General features: G+C 37.8%; 1 protein-coding gene across 2 annotated transcripts in view; it reads left to right on the top strand.

Moving 5' to 3' along the window:
- Nucleotides 1-476: 476 nt before the first annotated feature.
- ZNF385D (zinc finger protein 385D) overlaps nt 477-23292 on the top strand; it is a 933228-nt gene continuing 910412 nt past the window's right edge. Inside the window, exon 1 of one of the 2 annotated variants that reach the window (XM_054504443.2) lies at nt 477-1000. Coding sequence is in view for 1 of the 2 variants with exons in the window: in XM_045903875.3 (XP_045759831.1) it covers nt 895-1000 (106 nt within the window). In the remaining variant the exon portion in view is untranslated. The remainder of the gene's footprint in view (nt 1001-23292) is intronic. The other variant, XM_045903875.3, reaches the window with a different exon arrangement.

Genomic DNA, 23292 nt, shown 5'->3' with positions numbered 1-23292 from the left:
AACAAAGTTTGAGAAACATCCTTCTACCTCCTAAGAAAGGACAACAGAGGCTGTGTCTTCATCCCCAGGGTATTGTAGTTGGGGGGAGGGAGAGGGGGAAAGGGAGAGAGAGGGCAGGAGAGAGGGAGTTAGGGAGAAACAGAAGGGAGACTGACAGAGGTATCTGGTGAGGGAAAAAAATCCCAGTAGGACTTGGGTCCCTCAAGAGGGGTGAGAACTGGGGTTTTGTGGAGGTGGGACTTTCCTGTGAATTTGTAGTATCTTCACGCTATCACTTGGTATGTGCTCTCAGGTTGGAGGTTCAGTGTTAAAAAAAGGGAGGGAAGGGGGTGAGTGAGGGGTGGAGGTGGGTTTGTTTTCAGGTATAACTGTTAGCAACCCAGGAGGATAAAGGACCTAAGCGCAACAGGAAAGCCCCTTTCCTGAGCCTCCCGAAGCAGCTCAACGAGCTCATTTGTAATACCTCTAGTTTCTGGACGCATTTCCCTTCCTCGCATTTCCCCTTAACACGCAGGATCCACTCATAACATCAAAGCTAGTTCCTCGCCTCTCGGTTTCTTTCTCTCTCCTCAGTCTTCCTTCTTTTCCCGGGCACACCCGGGCCGGCCCCTCCCTCCGCGCCGGCTTGCACCTCTCCCCAGTTGGATGCACCTGAGGCTGGCTCGGGTTCCGGACGCGTGCGGAGCGCCACCGGGTGCGGTGGAAGCGGAGGCACGCTGACAGCCGCCTCCAGCCCGCGCCTGAGGACAACACGCGTGGCGCTTGCTTCAGGGATAGGCTCCGCGGCAGCCGCTCACGCCTCGCCTCGCGGTGACTATCACCACCGAAGCTGCAGGCGGGCAGTTGTGCGCCCCCGGGGCCAGCCAGCCCGGGCGGCCGCCCCTGCTCCTCCCGATGCCAGGGCCAGGGCGCCGAGCGGCCGCCAGCAGGAGGATGAAGGGCTCGGCGGGAGGAAGGAGAGAAAAGCTGCTGGGGGCGACGAAAGCTCAGCCCAGCCACGGTAAGTTGAGCGCAAAAGGGGTGTTTCGGTTCGGGTGGCGGACTTGGCTGGGGTGCTGGGCACGGGTGCTGGGGGGGCTTGTGCCCCCGCGAGAGGTGAGATGAGGTGCACGGAATGGGCATTTGCAGGGTCCACACCCGGGACGTCCCCCTTTCCCGTGTACCCCATACCGTCAGTCTGCCCCCATGCCTCTTCCGCTCAGCGCCCAGCAGAGAGGTGAGGTAGATGTGGGGGCCGGAGTGTGGAGCGCAGAGCTTGAGGGCTCCCGCTGACTGAAACCGGGGGCAGGGGAAGCAGCGGCGGGGGGGCGACAGGGTCAGCCAGGCTCTGGCTGGAGTCGAGGGCTGGGCCACCGAGGATGGGCCTGTCTCCTATTGGGTGTGTGTGTTGGGGGGGGGGGCACTCCCTCCTCGGGAAACCTGGCGAAGTTGTTGGGATAAGAAAGCACAGCGGGCCAGCTTCATGACTGTCTTTTCTTTTTATTTTCTCCCTTCTTCGTCTTTTTTTTTTTTCTTTCCTCTTTTTGTTTCTTTTCAAGATCTTCAGGATGCACAGGATTTGCGCGCAGTGTGGGGAGCTACTGTGTTCTAGGAAGCTTTCCTCCAGGGGAATAATTTTAACACTTAGGGTGGAGTTGGGAGGTTAAGGGTCAATCAGTGTCCCGAGATCTGGGATCTGATTGCCTTCCTGGTCCAGGGGACTGAGTTCGAAGAGAGAGCACAGGGTGAGAGTACCTTGTGACTTCTTGCATGTAGGGAGAAGTTTTATTGTGGGTGCAAATTGGGGTCAGAGGAAAACTGCCTCGCCCAATACAGTATCGCCCCTTGTGAAATGCTCAATTCCCTCTGTCCCCCTTACAGTTCAGACTTGTCTGCATCACGTATTTCTGTAGATGATGTTTGTCTGCTTTAGCTTGAGCTGCAGCTAAAGTAACAAGGATGTGATGTCCGTGGGTGTTTGAGCACCCCAAATTCTGGAATCTTGAACTGACTTCAAAGACTTTGTGTTCTGTAGGTGTAACTAAGGACCCTGGAGCTAGTGCTTTTTTATGACAGTCCTGTGGTGCTTTCTTGGGATGTCATGGGGGAAATTTCTCTCTCTTCTCTTGAGGCTGTTTGCTAGTTGTCTGTTAAAAGTGATTTTCATGTCCAGTCAATTCTGGTTCACTGTGTTCTCTGAAACCAACTGGAAAGGCTTATTTCCCTCTGGGTTTTCATGTCACTCTTGCCCTGTACTGGGTAATCTAGTCACTATAATCTCTGGTCTGTAAGCATGAAAGGCAAATATGGGTCATTTCAAATTATGTAGATTGATGCAGCACAGCGTGTCTGGGGTTTGCTGCAATTTCTTCACATTTCCTTCCAGATGTTCCTCGGAAATTAACTTGAGCACTCTATCCATGGAGCTAAAACATAGACTGGGGGAATGGGCAAACATCTTGAGTTAATGTATTATCTTAGATTCCAGTAAACAAAGTGCTGGGAGCTTGCTATGTTAGGAAAAAGGAACCTAGGCCAAAATATAGGATGTCTGGACTGTTTTTGTTCTGTGACAAAGTGGCTGAAGGACCTTTGGGGTCATTTGACAACAACAAGAACAATAGTAATAATGACATCAAACATTTTTTTTTTTTCCATTCACTGCACACTAAGCAACATATTAAGGGCTTTACAGCTCCTGTAAATGCATAACATTCCCAAGAAGGCAACATCCTTACATCTCCATTTTGTCGATAAGGAAAAAGGAGCCTTAGACATGTAAATTGTGGAAAATTTCCAGTTAATGTTTTAGAACCCAAGATTGCGGGACTCCAAAATTAGATCCTTTAGCCACTACACAATCTTGTTAACCTCACTTGAAAAGTGGGAGTACTACCTGAGTTCTCAACCCCATGAAAAATTAGTACGACAATGACCACATCATAGATTGATTTCTTCACAACTATTTAAAATGTTTAACAGAATTGTTGAACTTAGACTTCAAACAAATGAAAATTATGTGGCATTTATGTAATTTGGTCTGCCATCTCTAGAGAGAGCTAAATGCTGAGGTCTTGGTGTTTCCCTTGACAGTGTTCCTTCTTTGAGCCCCTTTATTGTAAATCAATAGTAGTATAGTCTAGCCTTTCTCTTAACAATGTGTGATTTATAACATCAAACATACCTGGTGCTAACATCACGTTTGTATGACTCTCTAGAGTTATCCTGAGGTCTACCTGGACACTCTTATATTTTAGCCAGCTTATAATTAATGCTCAGATCTTAACAAGATGTTGAATTTCTATTAAGAGATACTAGCAGCTTGTTTGAAAATTTCCTTTCTATTTTCAACAGTATTTTCAAAACAATTACACCCCCTGCTGTGATTTGTTATTTACTAGGTGCATCAAAAGTTCAGTAATGAAAAATGTTTGCAATTCAACAAAACATAGTGTCTCATCTATGGTAACAACTTCAGCTAAAAGATTCACATCCAATTGAGGCCTTATTTTATCTGAAATTTAATTAAGATGTTGCATTTCTCCCTGCAAAGTGTATGCAGGTTGTTGGGTACCCGTCTTCCACTCTTTTCTTGTAATCTCCAACTTTATACATTCATTAGTGATGAGTTCTTCAGATAATTTATGTTCGTGCTTGTCTAAAGATTTTGAGGTTTTATAACTAAGAGCAAGAACAACAAATAAGATGCATATGTCATATTTCTTCACAAGCTGTAATTATGCTTATCTGGGGAACAGTGATATATGTTAAGTCATAGATCTGATTTGCCTGCACATGAATGGAATTATCAGATAAAAGTCTATAAATCCATTGGCATACTAATGATATTCACACCCCAGATGTGGGAACAGCTTTGGAAAATAGAGAATCTTTGAGAAGTTAAGCTACTTTACTATGTTTCATTGCACTTGAGTAGTATCTTGTTGTTTTCAAATAAAACTACATTTCTCTATTCTAGTAAACTAGTGGTTATTCCCATGATTTCTTTTGTTTTAGGCTTAAATTGTATTTTCTGGTAGTAACTTAGCATTGCATGAAATATAAATTTGTGTCTTTTCTCTTGATATATTCGAAGCCTTAAAAAATCACATTTTGCCTATCATAAACAATACATTTCTGAATATATATGGGTTTTAGCAGGAATATAAAAAATAGTGTAGTAATAACTTGCCTAGAGGTTTTATTTTTTGGAAGTAGGTAATGAGGTTGTTATAGTGGTTAACATGTTTAACCTTAGTAATGAAGTATTGAAACTAATTTTGAATATGAATTGTTGAATTGCAAAATACTTTATGAGGAGTATCTTGTAAGTGGGTTAACCTTATAATCACATGAACATATGTTTTGTGTTTTACAAATTTTTTCAAGTTTCATGTTTGCACAATAGGGCTATTAGTTTATTTGATATTATTTGGTGATTTGAACAGCCAGATCTCTGGAAAATTATTTAAACTCGATAAGCATCTGAGTCACATTGATATCACAACTGAAGAAACTAATATGGGGGAACATTTTTTTTTTTTAATGTTTCAAGAGCTTAGAACTCAAGGTAGGTGAGACTCCTTAGTTTTTTGACAAGTGCTCTAAAGAAAGAGTTTGAATAAGATAAAGCCCGTGGGTTGAACATCAAGCAAGCACTTCAGTAGCCTCTTAGGGAACCTAGATCAGCTCAAACGGAGTTATGTGCCTGAAATTCATTAGTGTAATTAATCTTTTGGACAAGTGAATAACACATTAGAGATCATTTAAAAAATTACAGTACATTAAAAATGTGTTAATTTATATATTCTAGGGCCTGCTAAATTAGCAATAACTCCCCTGTCTGGATTGACCCAGCCTTAACTTAAAAAATAAAGTTCAATGACAGAGAACTTTAAGGATGTTGAGAGGCAGAGATGAATCAAATTTCTTCACGAAGTCTTTATCCCATTTTAAATGTGATTTTAATCATATCCAGATAGTTCTGTACCACTTTGAGTGTTTGCCCAGATTGAGCATGGGATTCAAAAAGTATCTTATTCCTTAACCTACTGATGAACTGGTAGAGAATACTAGTACAGCATTCTAGAGTGGCAACAGGGTCGGGACGCCTGGGTGGCTCAGTCGTTAAGTGTCTGCCTTCGGCTCAGGTCATGATCCCAGAGTCCTGGGGTCGAGCCCAGCGTCGGGCTCCCTGCTCAGCGGGAAGCCTGCTTCTCCCTCTCCCACTCCCCCTGCTTGTGTTCCCTCTCTCACTGTATCTCTTTGTCAAATAAATAAAATAAAATCTTTAGAGTGGCAGTGGGGAACTCTAGACCATTTAATGACTTTATTACTTTGTCTGTAGTGTCATCCAACCATATGTTTCATTTTTTGCCTTATTTGAAACATAGAGGGGCAGTTCTCCCTGATCTGGAATTATATGTACCAAAGCAGGCAAACATGCAGCATTCCTAAACTGGTCTTTTAAGTGAGAGGTTTACAGTAAAGGAGAGTTCTTACTTTGCATCCATGTAGTTACGTAGCCCATCTTCTAGCAAACAGTACTAATCTTGGCATATCTTGATTACCCATTAGACCTATCTGTCACCATGAGAAGAACAAATACTAATATAGTACAGTGTTAGGGAGGTCCATTTGAGGATTTAACTAAGGATTTCTCATAACATGGGGTCAGACTTTCTCTGTTAATTTTTTTTGTGATCTTGTAATGTGTCCTTTTTTATATCTAAAGAGTTAATCACTGCTGTTTGTATAATTTATTATTAAAAATTATTAGAGATTTGTTTCTCCTTTAACAATCTCTCACCTACCCTCAACTGAAATGAAAGAAAAATTAATGAAATGTTTCTATATTATTTTTATTTTACTTAGAGGAATACATTTGAAACTCCAGAAGGCATCCTGAAAAATCTAGATTTTAAAACTATTTTGTTGAGAACAACTTTTATGAGTTGGTCTCAGTGTACCAAATCTATCCAGAATACCTAGAATTTAAAGAAAAAAGATTTCAGGTACTGGTTTGAGTTCTCAGCTAGTTAAAATTTTACATTCATCGTACAATTTGGCGTTAAAGTTATAGAGACAAAATAGTCATTTAACATGATGTAGCATTTAAGAATGTGAACTCAAGAACTAGAATGCCTGTGTTCGAATCCTTGTTCTGTTCCTTACAAGCTGTGAGAGTTTAGTCAACTTACCATACATTTCTGCCTTATCTATAAAATGGTGGTACTAAGTGACTTATTTCATAGGTTGAAGATTTAAGATGATATGCGTAAAGTGTTTCAAATAGTGTCTAGTACAACGTGAATATGCCATAGATATTAGCTATTTTTAATCATTGTCATATATTAGTTGTCTGTAGTTAGTGCACTAGATTGCCACCAACTTGGTGGGTTAAAACACTGAAATGTGTTCTCTCACAATTCTGGAGGTCAGAAATCTGGCATCAGTATCACCAGGCCGAAATCAACGTATCAGCAAAGGTGTGCACCATCAGGAGGCTCTAGGGGAGAGGCTCTAGGGGAGAAGCTTCTTGCAGCTTTGCGTGGCTGTTGGCATTCCTTGGTTTGTGGTCACATCACGCCAATCTCTGCCTTTGTCTTCCCACTGCCGTCTCCTCTGTGAGAAGAATTTCCCTCTGCTTTTCTTTTATAAGGACATTTGTGATTGCATTTGGGGTCTATCCTGGTAATTCAGAATAATTTCTTATTTTAAGCTCCTTAGCTTAATCACATTTGCAATGATTATTTTCCCAATAAGGTGACATTATAGGTTCTAGGTGTTAGGATCTGAGGGGCTGGAGTGGGGAGTGGGAGGGTTGGGTGTACATTATTTTGCCTTACTATAATCATCATCCTCATATTCTTATACTGTGCTAGATGTATGAAAAGATGGCAGAACCAACATAACTAAATTATGGAAAATATAGAAAGGATCAGAAATTTCATATATTTTTGAAGCATGTTGTCTTAATTTATGTTCAAATTTTGACCAGATTTTTAGATCAAAGACTTCAGGGCAGTTAATTATTTTCTGCTCACTTCAACATAATGCAGTCAGTAAATATTTGATGAGTGGTTACTATGTGCTGATAGAGTACTGATGCTGGGGATATCAATGTCGACAGGAAAAGCAAGGCCCTGGACTCATGGAGCACTTAGTGTATTAAAAAAATAGCTAGACAACTACTACCTTTTAACTAGTACTTTTATGAAGTATGATTGCCTTCTAATGTTTAAGATCAAGATTTTAGGAGCAAAGAAATGCTATTAAACTCACATTAGAGATAAGGAACTAGGCTAAGAAATACACATATACATAGCTAGGACAGGACAACTTTTAACTCAGTTCCTTCTGGTTGTACTATATATGCCATAAAATAAAATGAAAAATCAGGAACAAATTTAACAAAATAAATAAAAATGCACTTTTAACAATATAAACAGAATTTTGTCAACCACATAATTAACTAGAAATATCAACTAATAAGATATTATGGTTAATTGGACTTGGGTTTAGCTGAAAAGTTAAGAGATTTTCTTCTAGAATTGTTATATTTTATATTTTTTTCTAAAAGGTATTAGTTGATTTTCTGGCCTTAGTGAATTGACATCATTTAATTACTTATTCTTTACCTTTTTTTTTTTTAAAAGATTTTATTATTTATTTGACAGAGAGAGACAGAGAGAGAAGTGAGCACAAGCAGGGAGAGTGGGAGAGGGAGAAGCAGGCTTCCCGCTGAGGGGAGCCCAATGCAGGGCTCGATCCCAGGACCCTGGGATCATGACCTGAGCCAAAAGCCGATGCTTAACCGACTGAGCCACCCACAGGTGCCCCTATTCTTTACCTTTTTAAAGAAAATTAATCACAATAAAAAACAAAACATAGGGACGCCTGGGTGGCTCAGTCGGTTAAGCGTCTGCCTTCGGCTCAGGTCATGATCCCAGGGTCCTGGGATCGAGTCCCGCATCAGGCTGCCTGCTCTGCGGGGAGCCTTCTTCTCCCTCTGCCTCTGCCCCTCTCTCTCTCTGTCTCTCATGAATAAATAAATAAAATCTTTAAAAAAATGTTTAAAAAACAAAACAAAACATAAAAGTTGCCATCTAAACCAATTTTAAGTGCACAGTTGAGTGGCATTAAGTACATTCATAGAGTTGTGCAACCATCACCACCACTTATATCCAGAACTCTCTTCTTCTTGCAAAACTAAAACTCTACCCCTTTAAACAATAACTCCACATGCCCTTTCCTCCTATCCCCTGGCAACCATCATTCTACTCTCGGTCTGTAAGTTTTTGACTACTGTGGGTACCTCATACAAGTAAAATCATTTAGTATTTGTCTTTTCTGTGACTGGTTTATTTCACTTAGCATAATGACCTTAAGGGTCATCCAGGTAGTAGCATATATTAGAATATTTCTTTCCTATTATATGTATATATTACATTTTGTTTATCCATTCATCTATTGATGGGCACTTGGGTTGCTTCACATTATACCTATTGTGAATAATGCTGCTATGAACATGGATGTACAAACATTTCTTTCAGGCTGCTACCCAGAAGTAGAATTCCTGGATCATAAAGTAATTCTATTTTTAATTTTTTGAGGAACTGCCATATGTTTTCCTTAGTGGCTGTACCATTTTTCATTCCCAGTGCACAAGGGTTCAAGTTTCTCTGATCCTTGCCAAAACTCATTTTCTGTCCTTCCTTCCTTCCCTCCTTCCTTCCTTCCTTCCTTCCTGTTGTTTTAATGGTAGCCATTGTAGTAGATATGAGGTGGTATGTTTTCATTTGCATTTCCCTAATGGTTAGTGTATTGAATATCTTTTTGTGTGGTTTGTATATTAACCGTTTGTATATCTTCTTTGGAAAAATGTCTTTTAAGTCCTTTGCCCATTTTTCAATTAGATTGCTTGTTTTGTTGTTCTTGGTGAGTTTTAAAAGTTCTCTATATAAGGGTGCCTAGATGGCACGTCGGTTAAGCATACAACTCTTGACTTTGGCTCAGGTCGTGATCTCAGGGTTATGAGATTGAGCCCCTCGTCAGGGTCCATGCTCAGTGCAGAGTCGGCTTGAGATTCTCTCTTCCTCTCTTTCTGTCCCTTCTGCTCGTGCTCTCTCTCTCAAATAAATAAATCTTAAAAAAAATGTTCTCGCTATATTCTGATTAATCCCTTGTTTGATATAGGATTTGCAAGTTTTTCCCATTCTGTGGGTTGCCTTTTTACTCTGTTGTCAGTGTTTTTTGATATGCCAATTAAAAATTTTTCAAAGTGCAATTTTTCATTTTTTCTTTTGTTGCCTGAGCTTCTGGTATCATGTCTAAGAAAACAATGTCCCTTCTTTACCTTTTTTGTAATGGGTTTGAGATGTTTGAAAAACAATGTGAAATATTGCTAAATTAAATTTACAAAATAAGGACTAGAATGAGAAGGAATAGACTATAATTGCAGACTAAAATATGAATAATCTCACAAATGTAATGTTGATCAACAAAGGCCAGAAAGTCCAAAAAGCCTGATTCTATTCACACAAAGTTCAAAATTAAGCTACCTTATGAATACATCAGAGTTATCAGGGCAGAAGGGGGCAAGGTGCTGAAAATGTTTTGTTTCCTGATCTGAGTGTTGATTACATGAACTAATTCACTTGTAAAAATTCATCAAGTTGTACATATGATATATGTACTTCTCTGTATTTGAATTACACTTAAAAAATTTAAAAATCAATTTGTTATTCAGAAGCACATGACAAAGAGAAATTTCCTTAGAAGTAGGCAAGGTAAGTAAAGAAATGCTCCAAGCTATGTTCTAAGGGTTTTTCCACTTGGAGGACTTGGTCCATAAATTGGGCTGTGAGTTTTTAAACAACAATCAGATCCATTGACACAGATACCATCAGAACTCCGTTTTTCAGGAGAAAAAGATCATTCCTAGGACTGAGACTGGAGGGAATTTTTCCCATGAGTCTTCATGAAAGGGGAATTGAATGGTGCAGTAAACAACATCTGTGTTGTTAATGTAGCAGAGACTTTCATAGGAATCTTTCTTACAAAGTACGGAGCAGTTTAGTTACTGGATGCTTAACTTTGGATTACCTTTGGTTTGGCTTAACTTTAAACATTTCGAGGTTTCTAGAGGAATGGGAAAGCCATGTATCCCTTAGACAATGCTTTATAAATTTTGCTCCCTTTAATGACACTTTTAGCCATAGTTCCATGGCAGTGAGCTTGAGCCCACTTTCTTAGACAAATTCTTAGTGCTGATACTCTTTTTGATGAGTTAAAGACTGGAGTCAGCTTGATCTTTGGGGAACCTGAGAAAATGGATACCTTCTAGGAAGGAGAGGGTATGAGCTCCTGGTAAGTCCATATTTGCCTAGAATTAATAAGTAGGTTACAGTGAACTAATTTGGATTTCTCTTGACAATTAGGCCTCCCTAATCATCAATAATCCAAATAATGATAGCTACAGTCTCGTGGAGAATAATTCCATTATGACAGGGACCATGTTGTATTAATCTCTCTACCTCTTGTAATGCTTGACAGTGCCTTGAACAAAGTAGGTATCCCCAAACATTGTTGAATGAATAATTAAATTCCATTCTGTGGTGGATACAGCTCAGTTATTGGTTAATTAATGGCTTTAGTAGGTTGAATAAAGTTTTTTAGTACCTCATAAAGAAGAGTTTGACTTTAGGAAATTGCTTTCAAAATACATTTTTCAGTTCCTATGGATTTTAGTGAGCACTCTGTATTTGTAAAAATTCCTTATTAATTAGTGGCATAACTCTTAATTATTTATTAATCATAAATTATGTCTGATGCCAATGCATACTTCCTTGACTCTTTATAAATAAAAAAACATAACAAGTTAACCTGAAGAGATGTTACCAGAACTTTAAAAAATGTTTTCTCTTTTTAGATCATAAATTAGAACATGATTTCTTAATTTAAATTTTCAAAAGTTGAAGAGGAGCCATTCAGAAATCTGAGGAAGTTAAAAGAAAGAATTTTCTTCCTTAAGAGATCGCCTTTAACAAAGTAAAAGTTTACCTAAATTAGGATGTTTTAGCATGCATAAGAAAGTTTGAGAAAAACTAAATACTATTCAGGGTAGAAAAGGTTGCCATTACAAATGATGGGATTCACATCTCTGTGTCCATTTAGAGCAAGACTTCTTTTCCTATTAATGCACATACTAAAATCTTATGTTGAAATAGTGTTTCACAGAATACGGAAATGACATCTGTATTTTCTCATTTGTTTCTTCCCACAAATTAGGGGGGTAGGTTTTACCATTAACCACAATCACATTTTTTTAAGATAAGGAAACAAAGTTCAAGTGATTTTACAAGGCCAAGTAACTTGGAGGTAGCAAAGTTGGATCATGAACTCACCATGTCTGACTCAAAGCTTGGTGTTCTCTGTGCTACCCTGAATAGTTTCTTTTTCTTTTCACATATGCAGGGAAATAGCTTCTGTTAAGTCTATCATACATTGGAATGAATTACCGGGGACAATGATAGTATATGACTGGAATGGAGATGAGAACAATCAATAAATGACAGTATTAAGGGAGTACTAATGAAACTTTAATTTGAAAATTGCTCTGCAATGTATTCCAAGATAGGTTTTATAACCATACTCAGATTTGATGTGAAGCTAAACTAATTTTATGCAAATGCTAAAGTGACTTTAACAGTTATGTTATATACCTTGATGTGGTCCTTAAGGAAAATTGTCAGGACCATTAATAAGTTTCTAAATTGATTAGGCTAATTTGGTACTCCAAAAGGCATCTTCCTATAAATTAATGCTGCCTATTACATTCTGATTATAGCAAATTGCTTGCTTTCCATGCCCAAGTTTGAAAGTTTCCAGTCTCTGCATTTTTGTGCTTTCCCAGTCGTTGGCTTTCCATTTTGTCTTGCCACATCAGAGCAATGAATCATCTTGTCCATTAGCTGAGTTTGGAAATTCTGTGTTATTCAATGAATTTGTTTTTACTCCATCCCTTTGATAATTTGAAACCTGGCAACTTAACTACTTTCCCAAATGTGTTTGTGATGCAATGTCAGTGAGCTTTGTTTTGAACAGCAAAAGACTGCAGTGGTTTTTTTTCTCATCTTTATAAATCAAATGCAATATTTTAATAACTGACATTGTGTGTTTCAGAATAATAAAAGGTTTAAGGTAATAATAGCTAGTGATCTCTAGAGGGGCAGCATAATCAAATAATATTAGAAGGCTCTCAATTTTTATGACCTGATGGAAACAGAAATGTGCCAACTGAGTCATCACCCTGATTATCAGAGTCTCATAGAAATACAGTTATTCATTTCTATTTCATGAATTCCTACTAAAGAGTCAAAACATTAAAGTCAAAGTGTTATTTCTTTGTTTCTAACGCTTAAAGCATGAAATGAACAGAGGGACACAGAGTGAGACAACGTATGTCAACATAATGTGCCTCTCATGCCCCCTACAGTGAACAGGGCATACAAGGGCATTGGTATTTATTCATTTGGAAAGAATTTTTAAGACATGAATTCATGTCATTGCTTTGGTTATTAAACAGCATTGGATCTTGGAAGTTGGCTCGTATGGAAGCATGAGTAGAGTCTAGTAAAAATGATGGTAATAAATTATTGAAATTTGGTTGATTGTCATAATGTGTATAGTGAATACAGTAAAGTATGTCCTTTAGGATACTGCCAAGCACTGAACAATACTGTGTCTGGAACTAGAATTATAGTGCTGATTCCGTGAATATGGCTGTGTGTGTATGGGACTATAATATGTGTCCACATACTAAAGTAGTTTGGAAGTCATTGGGAGGTTAGTTTGAGGATGGCTTGGCATATTTTTGTGGAAAACCGTAAACGTAGCTTGCTCTAAAAGAAAATTACCAGGCCTATGTTTCAAAGAAAGAGATCATGCTCTTCCAATAGTCTAGTAAAGGTTTATTTAGCTCTTACTTTATTAGTTCCTGAAATTTTTCAGAAAATGAAACAAGTTGTCAGAGTTCAACTGTGAATACTTTCCAAGATAACTTTGGAAATGTCCCCAAAGAAGATGTTTGTTAGAGCTAGCCAAGTGGCTGTGATTTTAATAGGATAATCCCAACCTCATGTGTAATGCTGTTTGTAGCTCTTCTTTTGCCTTCTGTTCAAGTAAGAAAGTGATCCCATAAACAATTTTGAGAACTTAACTCTCCGTTAAAAATACCTTTTCATTGAACATTATGCTGCCTTTACTACATATGTCTCGTTCTCTTTTACAAATCACATAAAAAAATCATACGGCCAAGGAATAGAAATGATATCATACATTCATTTGTTTACATATGATTTATAACTAGTTTTCATGCCAGTGAGACATTTACTATCTCTATAGGGCATAATTTCCTGTCATTTCTACTGGTATTTCCATTGTCATCTCAAGCTGAGTTCATCATTTTGCCCCTAAATTCAGCTCCATTTCTTCTCGACTTGACTTTTTCTTTCAATACCAACACTGTTTTCTCAGAGTTTAACTATTTGTGTACATTAAATAGCAAATACCAATCTTGACTTACAATGACAGAAAGTACTTTGTTATCATTTTATGTTAATAATCATGAGGAACCTAAAAAAAAAAGGTCCTATAGTTAGTATCATTATATATTTTTTCAGATCTCACTATTACTGTGACCAGTACTAAATTTCATCAATGTGCCCAAAGTAGCAGAGCATCTACAAATATTCAAAGAAGTTTTTGCTGTATTTTTGAGCACAATGCAAAAGCTGTCTATTTTACTTTTCTTTCTTGTAAAAGGCTAATACCAGCTCATTTTTAAGGAGGTATTGGATTCTGCAAGACAGAAAAATCTCTTGGAAGTTGCATTAGTATTTCTGTATATATTTTAAGTTAGTTGGATCAATTCCAGCCTCCTCTTAGCATTACCCAATGATGGTAAATTTAAAATGGCCATACTAAGAGAAACATTCCACAATTATATTTTTATTTTGTTCCTAGAAATTAAGTCAAATAAGGAAGCATGTTTTCAGATTTATTCCTTCCTTCCTTTTCTTTCTTTCTTTCTTTCTTTCTTTCTTTCTTTCTTTCTTTCTTTCTTTCTTTCTTTCTTTCTTTCTTTTCTTTTCTTTTCTTTTCTTTTCTTTTCTTTCTTTCTTTCTTTCTTTCTTTCTTTCTTTCTTTCTTTCTTTCTTTCCTTTTCTTTCCTTTTCTTCTTTTCTTTCTTTCTTTCTTTCTTTCTTTCTTTCTTTCTTTCTTTCTTTCTTTCTTTCTTTCTTTCTTTCTTTCTTTCCTTCCTTCCTTCCTTCCTTCCTTCCTTCCTTCCTTCCTTCCTTCCTTCCTTCCTTCCTTCCCTCCTTCCCTCCTTCCCTCCTTCCCTCCTTCCCTCCTTCCTTCCTTCCTTCCTTCCTTCCTTCCTTCCTTTTTTTCTTTCGGTACAGGAAGTCAAAGCATCGCACTTTTTGCTAGATGTCAGAAAGGGGTCATCTGCTTCCACTTCCTGAGTTCTGAGCCTGGGTGTGTAATGAGATGTTTTGTAGGATTATGATATTGGGTCACTAAATCACATAGATGGTTCTATTAACTTTGGAGATGAGTATTTGCTTTTGCCATTTAAAAATTCAGTTCCAGGGGTGCCTGGGTGGCTCAGTTGGTTAAGCGACTGCCTTCAGCTCAGGTCATGATCCTGGAGTCCCGGGATCGAGTCCCGCATCGGGCTCCCTGCTCGGCAGGGAGCCTGCTTCTCCCTCTGACCCTCCCCCCTCTCATGTGCTCTCTCTCTCATTCTCTCTGTCTCAGATAAATAAATAAAATCTTTAAAAAAAAAATTCAGTTCCAACTGGACATCCAATCTCAGTGCCATTCATTCTTCTAATGCTCAGTGTGTGCCTTCTTATAATGGCCCTTCTAAATTTTGTCCTGCATTTCAAATCCTTGGTCCAATGCCTGCTCTTAAATTCAGAATCTTATCTGGTTTATGCTTCTCAGATGAAATAAAGATCATTAGACAAGCACGCCTTCAAAGTTTCCTTCTCTCATTACTAGTCACAGCTTTATTTATAACCATCCTGATTCACATACATCTCTATCTCAAAAGGATTGCTGTCCCAATGCCTGCTTACCTATTTTATGATCCACTTCCTCCTGGTACCTCTTAAACATTTTATCAATTACTCATCCTCTTTCTTAAAACTTCACTCTCTCTTTCCATCTGCTCTCCCTCCAGATCTGCTGTACTCTCCTTTCTATATAGAATAACTTCCTTCAAGCTGCTGCCCTAACTCTTTCCTTGTAATCATTGTAAAACTTTTGGAAAGGGCAGTCTCTGTGCTTTTCTTTCATTTCTTCACCTCAATTTGTCTTACTTCTGAGACACTTTTCAAGGGTTACGCATGAACTTTATGTCAAATCCAAAGGTCTCTTTTCAATATTACTTAGTCCTAAACATGCTAAAATATTTGACTCTGCCGACTGTCCTTGTTATTCACTCAACAAATACTTACTGAGTGCCCAGTGCAGCATAAGATTCAAAACCTGGAAATATGGATAAGATTCAACATTTTATTTCCAGGAACTTTAAGTTAACTGGGAAAGGAGGAAATAATCAATTTAAAATAGAACATATAAAATGCTTATAGTGATTAGATCTGTTTACTAATCAGTCACTTGGAAGGATTGCAGTATTCCACTCCCCTGAAGTAAGGTTATGACAAGTCATTTGCTTTGGCCAAGAAAATGTGATTGGAAGTGATTTGTCACTTTTTGGCCAAAGACTTTAAAGCTGGTGTGTGATTTGTTAGGTTCCTTTCCTCTGTCACAGAGACGGATAGTGTTTCAGATGGTGGAGGCTTTGGTAGCTCGTGACCCCGAGTGAGGATAATTTGCAGTGAAGGCCGGGCTGAACTGAGATGAACATGTTGTATGAGCAAGAAGTAAGTCTTTGTTTACTTAAGTCACTAAGATTTTAGGACTTTGTTACTGCAGTGTAACCTAGCATATCCTGACTGATGCAGTGCTACACAAAAATGTAAAGTATTATGAAAATTGAACCCTGCACTTCTAAGCTTCTACTAGACTTTTCAAACAGTATGTTCCAGTGTCTCCTTGAACTCGGCATATTAAAAATAAAGTTTCTTAAAAAGATGGAAGTGATTGCTAAGCAGTTCGTGATTGAATTTAATTGTCTTGCCTCTAACGGAAAAATGGTGGAGGGTCTGTGAGAAAATGAATTCACAACCAACTATATGCATTTTTTTAATGTACTGGTCATTGTATTTCAGGGCTACTTGGAAGTTTATATTTCCTTCTCCACAAACTTCTTGAAACTTAAAAACATTTCAAGTTCACTTAGAGATTTGGGGATAATGATACGCTTTGGTCTATTTTTCTTCCTATCTGAAAGCTTCATTGTGTTAAGGCTGGAAAAGTACTATGTAATTATGTGTGTGAACTTCTTGATAATCTCAGTGATGGAATTTTCTTTTTATGTGCAAATGCTTATTCATGCACTTTTCATATAATTAATGTGCTCACAATAATATAGGACCTATTATAACTTGCAATCTCATTTCCTATACATACTGAACAGAGGGCATTGTCTGGATGGTAAATGTTTTGCTCATTTAATGGTAGACTCTGATTTTGTTACCACCCTTACCTCTTGTTCTTGATATTTTATATCATCTTTTACTTTCTTTTAAATATCTCACCAAAGACTTTATTTTGTTATACATCCAATTTTATATATATATATATATATATATATATATATGTATATGTATATGTATAAAACTGAGGATGACATTGAATGGACCAAACATTTAGAATGGCCTTTTTTTTTTATTATGTTATGTTAATCACCATACATTACATCATTAGTTTTTGATGTAGTGTTGATTTGTGCTCATATTTGTTACATTATTGCTCTATCTTCATCTCTTAAAGAATTAAGCCTTAACAGTCTCTGTTCTATTAATCTATGTAATCTTGATACTTGTAATATTGATACTTGAAACCTATCTTTGCATTTCCTTGAAAGCTTTGATATACGGAAAATCATTTGGGACTCAGAATTCCAGCATTGACAGCCTGCTAACATTTGATTGAGATGGGAGTTTCTGTGGCCATGAGGAAGGATACCATGATATTTGCCTTTTTTTTTTTGCCTCCTTCCTCTTCCCATCTCTTAGGCCTACCCTCCCTCTCTGCTGCCCCACCTCCAAATACCCCATGAAAAACACTTTCCTTATGGAACACTACATCAAAAACTAATGATATAATGTATGGTGATTAACATAACATAATAAAATAAAATTTAAAACAAAACAAAACAAAAAACTCATAGATATTAAAAAAAAAAAGAAAGATGATCCTGAAAGAAAAATCTCATAAAGATAACACTCAAAACAGCAGTGTGTATAAAATTTAACACTCCATATGCATCAAAATATACCTCCTGTGGGATTTGCTGTTTCATGTGTGGACCATTTTACAAATGCTCAATAATAATGCAAAACAGGATATCTGTGATGTATAAACACAGATGGTTTGGTTAAATACTATTTGCATGGTTTGGTCTCTTGGTTTCTACCTCCAGCTAGTCATTGGAACCCAAAGTAATTAAATCTCAAGCTGCTTAAAACATGCCCATGTGCTCACACAGGCATATATCCGTATATGAAATAAGAGTTTTTATTATCCCACATATGTTTTTTACACGTTTGTTCTTTAGAAAGGAATTGGAAGTATTTGTAACCTATATGCAGAAAAGAGAAATAATACTGAAAGGATAACACAAGGAATTTACTAAGTTAAGTATTTATTGTAATGCAGCTTTTCATGTTTCATAGCTTCTGTACATCATGATTTGGAAATATATCTTTCTTAGTCTACAGGCTCTACCATTAAATTTGTGATACGGTTGTATACTGTGTATGCTAAAAATCCTTTATTTTTTCCTTGAGTTAAGGACAAATGAATATTCTTTAATTACACTCTATAGATAATTCAAAGTGATAATACATTTTAGCTTGCTTCATATTTGATGATGATGTTCTTGTGAGTTTACAAAAAATTTTTTCCTGGAAATTTTCTTTGTTTCTTCCTTTTTAATGGCAGATCTTTTTCTTTATCATCTTGTTAATGTTGTCCAGCCTCTTCTAATTTCTTGGAATCCATTTAAGGATCCTTCTTTAAGTTTTCATGAATTCACTGGTTTCTTGGTTTCCAGTGCTCTCTGGGCTCCTTAGTCAGCTGCCACTTGGAGATTTTATTTCATTTTTGTATGTTCCTATTTTCTTTTTTTTTTAAAAAGATTTTATTTATTTATTTGAGACAGAGAGAATGAGAGAGAGAGAGAGCACATGAGAGGGGGGAGGGTCAGAGGGAGACGCAGGCTCCCTGCCGAGCAGGGAGCCCGATGCGGGACTCGATCCAGGGACTCCAGGATCATGACCTGAGCCAAAAGCAGTCGCTTAACCAACTGAGCCACCCAGGCGCCCTGTTCCTATTTTCTTCTATTTCATATTTCCCATGTCACCATTTTCCTGGATCCTACTATCATTTTACTGGAATACATAACAGGTAACTTCTTTTAGAAATGATGTGTGTGATGTAAAATACATCCGAGTCTTTGCAAAAGAGTTTACAGCATATATCCAATGCTTTAAAAATGTATATATCATTTGATACAACAAATGTGTGGGGATTTCTTCTAAAGTGAATTTAATGAAAATATTATACTATATATAAAGACTTAATGATAAGTTCACAGTTGCAAATTCTTTGCAAGGCATTGGAGACTATATAAAAGCCCTAAAAATGCATCCTAGCAACACAATGGGAGGTAACCAGAACACATCTATTGACACTGAATTACACTTACTATATTGTGAATGAATAAAAGAATCACAATCAAATCTAGATTTTAATTTTTATTCATTTTTATCATTACATGTGTATAATATAGGGTATAGACCCTGTTGTGCAGAACTTTCTGTGATGATGGTAATGTTCTACATCTGTTTTGTCCTATATAGTGTAGCCACTAGTCACTTGTGGTTATTAAGCATTTAACATGTTGTTAGGGTGACTGAGGAGCTTAAATTTTAACTTTGTTTAACTTAAATAAGCACAACACCATACTGGACAGCATAGGTATAGAAAACTATTATATTCCAAGGTGTCAATGGTGATTGTTTCTAGTAGGGAGTTGTTGATTATAGGTTTTCTTTTTTTATTCTCATCTCTATTTTTAAAATGAAATTTATGTTAAAAACAGTACAGGAAGCTTTATTTTGAAGAAAACCATGCCTGATAGATATTGTTAAATTATGAAAACCATGGCATCTAAGTCATGATTTAAGATTTTAATAATACGTAAACTGTTCATTTCTTTCATATCAACATTTCTGCCATATTTCAGGAATACTTAAGTTTTCATAAGGGATCTGCCTCTGTCTCTTGGATCAAGTTTGTGTTTTAAGGGACAGAAAACTATTTTTAATAATAGCAACAGCAGCCAGCATTTATCAAGACTTACTGAATGCCGGGCACTGATTAACATGTACTAACTCATTTAATTCTTATGGCATATATTTTAAATATATGCAGATACTTTCTCCATCTTGCATGAAGGATCGGAGGCATGGAAAATTTAAATAGGTTGCCCCAGTTACTCAGCTAGGATATAGGGGTATGGAGGCGAGAATCTGACTTTCAAGCCCAGGCAGTATAAAATCAGCATAACTCCATCCACATTCAGCAAAGAGGTTGCTGGTGAGAAGCAGGTGGAACATACAATTTAAGAAAGAAAATAAATAAAAAAGGTAAAAGTTGAGAATTCATGTATGTTTGTGATTAGAATGATTTTCCATGGAATTTAGGTGAATAAGATGGAAAATGAGAGCAAAGCAAGGGAAAGAGGAACATGAAATGTGGTAGGAAGGGATAAAAAATCATGTCAGTTCTGGAAGAAGAACATGTGAGCAGGAAAGATAGGATGTGGTGGTCAGAGAATGGGTTGTCTGAGATTTAGGAGGGGTTTCACTTATTTGCGTTAAGACTATAGATAGAAGAGTATGTGGCTGTGGTAGGACAGATGGTATGCTCACTGAGGGTTAAAGAATTGAAAGAACAAGGCTTTGGAAGTGCATCCACATGCATGAAATCACCATGACATATGACAGGAGTAGTTTCGGAGAGAGTGATTGTGAGCCAGGAACTAAAATCTTGCAGTGGTTTGTGGATGACTGCACCAAGGAAGGGGCCTGGGGCTGCAGTGTGCTGTGGTGTGATTCACTGCCATGTTCTATCATTCCTCGTAACACCAGGTTCTGGCATGAATTCCAACTGGGCCTCTTTCCTGCACCTGGTGGGGGGCTACCACAGAGACTACAACAATAAATCAGGGAGGAGTAATTGTATCTTGCAGGACAGTGGCTGAGCGGCTGACCTTGATGACCATGATTGCTGTTGGGGAATGGATATGGTCCAGGAGACATGGTGGAACACGTGGAAGGAACGCTGAGGGCCTGGCCTGTGTTTCTACCCTTGGCAGGGTACAGATAAATGAATTTCCATGGATAGAGGGCCATCCACGGGGTGAGGAGGTTCCAGCAGCAAGAGGCTTTGGCAGGGCTGATGGGTTCAGGTATGATCAGATCACCCACACCAGGAAATTGCTTGAGGTGGCGGGAATGAGGCATATGACAAATGTAGTCCTCTTGGATGCTGCCCACACAGAGGAAATAAGCAGGAAGGAGTGTCTAAGCTCACTGTTGGCTTGTGGGATTGTTCAAGTAATGAAGAAACAGTCAGAAGAAGATGACTGATGAATCTCCATGGGCTAGCACAGGAAAAAAAAAATATTTTCTTCCTCTTCTTCCTTCCTACCTCACCTGCAGTAGAATAGGAAACTTTCTGGAAAAAAAAGTTGTGACAACAGCTGAGGCCTTGTGTCCCTGCGGGCAGAACTCCAAAGCTTGGAGGAAGGAGGAGAGGAGGAGAGCATTTGACCCAACATGAGACTGAAGTTTTAAAATGGTTATGAGTGACTCTTAGTAACTGAAACAAACTCCGAGATTACAGAATCAGACTGAAATCTTGTTAGGGGAGCCTGTTCCCTGAAGGAAAAGGAGAGACTTTAACAGAAAATATTTGGTAGCAGTTTTTAGAAAGCTACGTATGCCCCTAATTTTTACTGACTGAATATTTGTGGAGTGAATGAATAACTCAGACTCTATTACAACTCAATATTATGCACTAAAGACCTGAGACGTTTGTCCGTAAATCTTTAATGACAGGAAATTACATAGACTTGGTGGTTAGGTCCTCATCAGGTCAAGACGAAACCACTCCTCTAAAAATGTGTTAGGAAATAATTATGTTGCAGGAATCAAAGTTCCAAGGAAAATTTTTAATTTAGATTCCAAGAATCTTAAGACAACTCTCCATCTGGGCTGTGAATTGCACTTCTCACCTCAGAAAATGCAAGCCTCAGTCACACCATGTCATGCACAGGAACAGGGTCACATGTAATTGTGGGTCACATGCTCTGCTAACCTCGATGGATAGAAACTATCACAAACACTTTCCAATACTTTGGTGAACTTCGACCCTGTGCATAATTGAACATTGTCATAATCTCATTAGATGAGGAATGAAAGTAGCTCTTATCATAGATTTTTTTTTTTAAAGATTTTTATTTTATTTGACAGAGAGAGACATAGCGAGAGCAGGAACACAAGCAGGGGGAGTGGGAGAGGGAGAAGCAGGCTTCCCGCTGAGCAGGGAGCCTGATGTGGGACTCGATCCCAGGACCCTGGGATCATGACCTGAGCCGAGGGCAGACGCTTAACGACTGAGCCACCCAGGCGCCCTTCTTATCATAGATTTTTTAAGCAGGAAAATGATAACTTGTCTTTTTTTCTCCTTTAGATTTTACTTTAAATATGCTAAGAAAAGTAAGGATTGTAAACTCCTTTTAATTTCAAGTTATTACAGACTTCTCAGCCTTGCAGGGAGGAAGTCTGTGATATCCATTGTGCTATGCAGGCACAGCTTTCTTGCCTCTGTGGAAATGTCTGTGGCTGGCTCAGATAAAGAAACATTGACATAGTCCTTTTATGTTGGCTACATGAATAATAGGAGGTAATGATTCAAAATATATATAAAAGAAAGCCCTGCTTAAGGGTCAGTGAGAAGAAATGAGCAATTCTCTTCTTTCTCTTCAAATTGGCATGATTTTCATTCCATATTTGGAAGGAAAAGTAGTTTAAATCTCCCACTCATACTTAAACTGATTTTTGAATTACGCGCCCCCTGCCCTTTTTTTGGTAGGGAGGGAAGCAATTTGGATCTTTGGACTATGAATTCTGTGAATCCCATAATTGTACCATTACTTGGAATCAATGTTGAACATATAAGTTAATCTTAAATGTGCTTTGTGCTGATGGCTATTTATTTAGTCTTAAACTACTACCATTTATCACTGTTGGCTTGTTTGCATTGGATTTTCAGCTTATTCTGATTATATAGAGTTCTTGGATATATTTGTATTTGAAGCAAGTTAATTATGGCAAGCATAGTACTTATATTGCAGCTTGGTGTGTAAAATCTGATTCAGGTTTTTGAAATGCACTATCTAGGAAATGACAAAGTATTTTTTAGCCAGTTTGTCCAGGTGTTTTAGCAGTTATGCTTGTTAATTTTTAGTAATTATATCTCTTGTGTCTGGATATCTCTTTGAGCAGACTACTCATGTCTGGAATATAGATTGTTCTAGAAAGTTCTAAAAAAGAGTGGTCTAAGGACAGAGCATAAGTGAACATTATATTGCTGTGTTTTTCAGGGGAGGTTTTGATAGAATCTCATAGACCTTAGAATGCAGTGTATTTGTTTAGCTAAATTAAAGTTGCTATTTTTGTTGTCAAACATAAACAATTCTGACTACTTTGCATTTCTATTTTATAACCTGGTTAGTTTTATCAGTCTAATTACTTTTTTAAATTAAACTTTTTATTTTGAGATAATTGTAGATACACATGAAGTTGTAAGAAATAATACTAATTATTTTTTGCAGACGTCAGTATAGCACTGTGGGTAAGAATATGTGCTGAGTCAGAGAGAAGCAGGTCTATTCAACCTGGTCTGACACGTCCTACTTATGTGATCTTGTGCAGCCTCACTGAGAGTTTCTTCATCAACTAAATGTGTAAAATAATTTAGAGCTCTCAGGATGATTTTAGATGTACTCAAGGTGTAGAGTGTACCTGCCACTCCTTAAGC

Source organism: Mirounga angustirostris, unplaced genomic scaffold, assembly GCF_029215605.1.
Source record: "Mirounga angustirostris isolate CCGP_5_RB_7025 unplaced genomic scaffold, mMirAng1.0.hap1 SCAF_1, whole genome shotgun sequence".
Taxonomy (NCBI): Eukaryota; Metazoa; Chordata; class Mammalia; order Carnivora; family Phocidae; genus Mirounga; species Mirounga angustirostris.
This window is presented reverse-complemented; position numbering and strand designations above follow the sequence as displayed.